Source organism: Octopus bimaculoides, chromosome 7 (genome assembly GCF_001194135.2).
Source record: "Octopus bimaculoides isolate UCB-OBI-ISO-001 chromosome 7, ASM119413v2, whole genome shotgun sequence".
NCBI lineage: Eukaryota > Metazoa > Mollusca > Cephalopoda > Octopoda > Octopodidae > Octopus > Octopus bimaculoides.
In genome coordinates this window covers 27,379,332-27,384,290 of record NC_068987.1, presented here as the reverse complement: position 1 = coordinate 27,384,290, position 4,959 = coordinate 27,379,332, and the positions used below count along the sequence as shown (strand labels likewise).

General features: G+C 29.9%; 1 protein-coding gene across 1 annotated transcript in view; it reads left to right on the top strand.

Moving 5' to 3' along the window:
• Positions 1 to 4,959, top strand: part of LOC106870179 (carbonic anhydrase-related protein 10) — a 559,357-nt gene that overhangs the window by 434,914 nt on the left and 119,484 nt on the right. Inside the window, exon 8 of the mRNA XM_052969408.1 lies at positions 810 to 849. Within this exon, the coding sequence (XP_052825368.1) occupies positions 810 to 849 (40 nt within the window). The remainder of the gene's footprint in view (positions 1 to 809; positions 850 to 4,959) is intronic.

Below are 4,959 nucleotides of genomic sequence, written 5' to 3'. Positions count from 1 at the left end.
TGTGTGTGTGTGTGTGTGTGTGTGTGTGTGTGTGTGTAGGTGAGTGGGTGTGTGGGTGTGTGTGTATACATATATGTAGAAATATAAATATGTAATGAGTTCGTTATAGACATGTATAATATAAAATCTTATGTAAAACACTACTAACAACTTTCAAAATGGATAAGTGATGTTAGAAGTTGAAGTTAGAATTCTAATTTGAACTTTTAACTTTTCTTTTAACTTTAATTTGTAGTTTTGTTTTACGTAAGATTTTATCTCATACATGGCTCTAACGAACTTTTTACTTGTTATTTCCATATTTTAATTGCTTGCTCTTGCAGGCTATCATTTTGATATCATGAATATTTATTAGAAATATTTCGTTTTAGACTCCCTATGCACGGATATATATTAGTGCGAGTTGAAAAGAAATACGCTTTGCTGTAAGCGTGCATGTCTCAGTTTTCGGTGAATGGAATATATGATACTATATAAACCAGCCGTGAATATGAGTGGGTATTTAGTCGAGCTTACATTACAGAAATCTATTAGTACTATTCCTAATTCCACAAACTTTTTTTAGCAATAATTCCTTGTAATATCCCAAAATATATCATGTATTATATGAATAGCAAACTTATTACTTCATTCTTCTATTTCTTGGAAAATTTCACTCCAAAATCTACGTAAATATCCCTTGATGTCGACCATGAATTATCACACTTATATAATGTGATTATATTTAACATTCATAATTTGTTCTTGAAATTTGTCTAGTACATTTCTCTTATGACGTTTTGATATAATTGTTTCATTTTATTTCACAGACGAACCTATGTACTATGGATAAGAAAACAAAATTCAGAGGTAAATATTGCTTCATTAATTTTCAAATAATCATTTCATCTTTCATTGTATGTTATGGAGATCATGATATGTTCAAACGACTCTGAACAATGAAATACGCTATATTAGACACGAAAATTTTTTTTTTTATTAATGGAGCTGTGATACATAACTCACATTTATACGCCCATTGAATTCAATAGTTTTATAAAGCAAAGGAAAATATTTAAAAAAATATTGATTGAGCAGTGACTGGAAGAACTAGTGATACTTGTGTATACAAATATACTTACATAGGATAATAAATATAGCGGATTCATGGCATAATCAGTGACTTGCCGAGCAAAAATCCCTTATCACTTTTTTCATTCCATCATTTTATACACCGATTACGAATTCTCAATTCTTACACTTATTTCACGTTTTCTGAAACTCAAAATATTGTTATTATTCAAATTTGAAACATTATTTGTCTTTACTTTTATGTTTTCTTTCATCCTGAAAAGACATAAACATTGTTACTGCATCTTTAATACGTTTCAGTATGTTTACTTGTATTGTATATGTTACATTATTTGCATTTAATAAATGTTTGCAGCTGTATATATCATATTTGTTCCCCGATGAACAATTTTAACATATCTTTTGTTTCTGTTGTCATTGCGCCAGACTGGTTTCGACAAGTCACATAAGCCCTATATTTTACTGAAGCAGGAGATGAGAAATTAGTGTTACTGAAGTGAAATGACTTCAAACTGCGAATCAAAAGCCATTTGGCTTTCTTGCTGGAGATATACACTTTGCTTTATTGCAATAGCCAGAATATATTAATGTTAAAACCTATTTATATTGAATATATTTAAGACAATTTTCCATCGTTTATAACGTTTCCTTATCAATTACCAATGCTAGTGTATCGACAGTCTAGGGTTTCCCATAGATATCATTATTTCAATAAAAATTGCCAGATTACAAGTTACTCTGTAGCGTAAAGTATGCTTTCTTTTATACGAAAATTCATTGCTTAGATAGTAGTTTCCGCTTATGTGACAAAATATATTGCTTGGTATGGGATGTTTTCCTTATCTACCATCGCATACTATATCACTCACTGATGTTATCTGTTTGTAGTAGAAGAAAAAGATCGTCTAGAAATGTGGCTGGTTGTGAGCACACATGATGGATAAGACATGTCTTTCTCTGAGCAAGCCATTATAAAACAAAAATTCACTCAAACACCAAACGCACAACCCACAATCTATTAAAGAAAGGTTAAAAATATGTGATATTCACAATGATTCGTAGGTTCTTAACTATGTAAATGTGTCTCAAAACCATCATACGAAATATATATCTATATCCTTGAACGTCGTTCCAAATGTTTTGCAATGTGTATGGCAACTAATGAGATCCTTCATCCTTCACTCGGTTTAACATTATCTCTTGGTCCCGAGAGATATCTAGTGATGTTCACTCAGTAACAAATATGTGAGGTCTGTTAACAAATACTGAGTTCTGATTTAGTGAGAACTATCAGAGTACTTGTATCTATTCTTGGATATTAATACAGAAAAATTCGTGGCGCTACCATCCCTCCCTAATTAGTTGAGACAAATTTATATATCACAATCAAGTAATGATTTATTTAAGTATTGAATGAGTCCTAAGTACTTCTGAAAGGGAACTATCTTCATCCATAATTTAAATTGTACTTGTTCTTTGGTACAAATATTTCAGAAACTTATTTTGGATAACAATTTACTCTGCAAATGCACAGCTCATAGACTTAAGCTTCATTATTTAAAGCTGGAAAGTAAGAAAGCCATATCTTGTATGCGTGTTCACGTAATTCTATAACCTATTTAATTTCACGTGATCAAGTACAACGTAGTATGAACTCTAGAGTGTGTTTTGCGTGCGGAAATTAAAAGTAAATATGTTTACCCAGAATGATTTAATTATCGACGCATAAAGAGACTCTTGAATAAGTGATTCATACATTATTAATTTTATCGGTTTAAATCACTTTTAAAGTTTAAATAAAATCAAATATTACAGTAATACGGGAAATGTTAGTTAACAGAAAAGCAATATGACCGAACACTAAGGTATTCACTGTAAAAAAAGTCCATTACTTCTATAGTAAAATCAAAACTATATATTTTAGTTGAAAATCATGCAAGATACATTAACCTAATTACAGTTACTCGTTGCTCAAATCATTGGCTGCAATATTAATCTTTTTTGTGCTTATTGTATAAATGCACTGGATTGCTATTCACATTGAATGTTTCGATTTCCTTTTGTCCTCAATGTGAATTACTTGTGATTAATGCAGCATTATCTATTAGCCAAAAGAAATAGATCATGAATAAAATTCGGTGATCTAAATTTTAGAAAATGGTCCGTTCTTTATACATTATGTCATACATTATGTTATATCATATTTTATTATATTTGGTGAACTTCCAACCAACAATAAGATACTTCTGTGGATAAATATCGTTGATGAAATGTGTGCAATAAAATTGAAAAGATATACTCAAATTGAATAGGTACATATTCTTCAGTATAAACCTTTTCTTCTGTAAAACAAATTCAGCAAACATTAACTTACAAGGAAATTTTTGTTTTAATATTAGTCTAATATTTTATAAGCATTAAAACTAATGTCCATTTTATAACTACAATAATAAAAGTTGCCACAAATTACTGTATTATGTGTAGTTCAGCTGAGTAATGAAATATATACAGAACATATCAGGAATGTTAATGGAAATATGTAGATTAATAGATTTTCGAAAATGAATGGTTGGATTAAAACAAACAAAAACTATATCTAATGTAGTTTCTTGTCACAAGATGGAAATTATTGAAAGAAATAATTCCTTTGAAAGAAATGAAAGACATATTCGTGGGAGCAAACGAAACAAAATCATGAGTTAGGCTCCAGAACAGAATTTACAATAATATAACATGAAATAAGCAAAATATATTTCAACACATTTCTAAGAAATTCAATGAAGTAACATTTCCTTCAATTGCAAGTAATATTATATTGTTGGGATTCCTTGCAAGAACTTGTTATTTATATTAAATATTGTCACACTTCATTTAAATGTGTAGGATCAGAATTCTTTCATGGTAATCACGTGTATTTATTATCACGTCTCAGCGCTAATTGTACTATTATAAATTTCATTCCAATTTTGATAGTGAATTTTCTAATATATTCAGTAGTTATTAATGGTGTAGGGAGTTATGTCAAAGATAATTATAAAAATTCATAATTAGCATGAAAAGTAATGTATTTCATTATAAGGTGAACTAGAACAATGCATATTTTAGCATTGCACACTGAAAATAAGAATAACATACGATTTGATGTGTTCAAACACACACACACACACACACACACACACACACACACACACACACACACACACACACACAACATTACTAATCCAAAAATTTAATAGTGCAAAAGAAATAAATGATGGAGAAATCGTACACAGATTATATGAAGATTCATTGAAATTTTTTATATATCTGTGTGTGTATACATGCATACATACGTACTTACATAAAGAATTAGTTTCAGGTTTATTATTTTCAAAAGTCTACGTTATAAGGATGAGCTGTGGTTCAAAATATATTGTTTCTAGCTGTTATTTTAAGTGTTTTATAGAATGTGTGGATGAGAATACTGTTAGTTGACGTACCGATTAATTGTTTGAGGAGGCTATATTATAGCTGCGCAGAAATATCAAAATTAAGCTTGAGTCCACTAAATGTCATACGACATTCAGAACACTCGTTATGAAACGTGTATATTGAATCTGAATTTATCCTTTTAACTGCGTCCAGTAGCTCTGTGAGCAACTTTCACCCCCACTTAATCAAGGCGTGGTGAATTTTTGTGTCATATATATAATACAAACGATATGTGAGCATATGCATATATACATATATATGTACATACCTACATCTACATGTATATATAGATGCATATCAGGGTACAGGACGTCAACAAATGTGGACAAAAAAGGAACGGGAACATAAACAAACTTTTTTTACGAATAGAATGAACACAGAAAGACATACAAGCCACATATAGAATGTTTCCTTCAT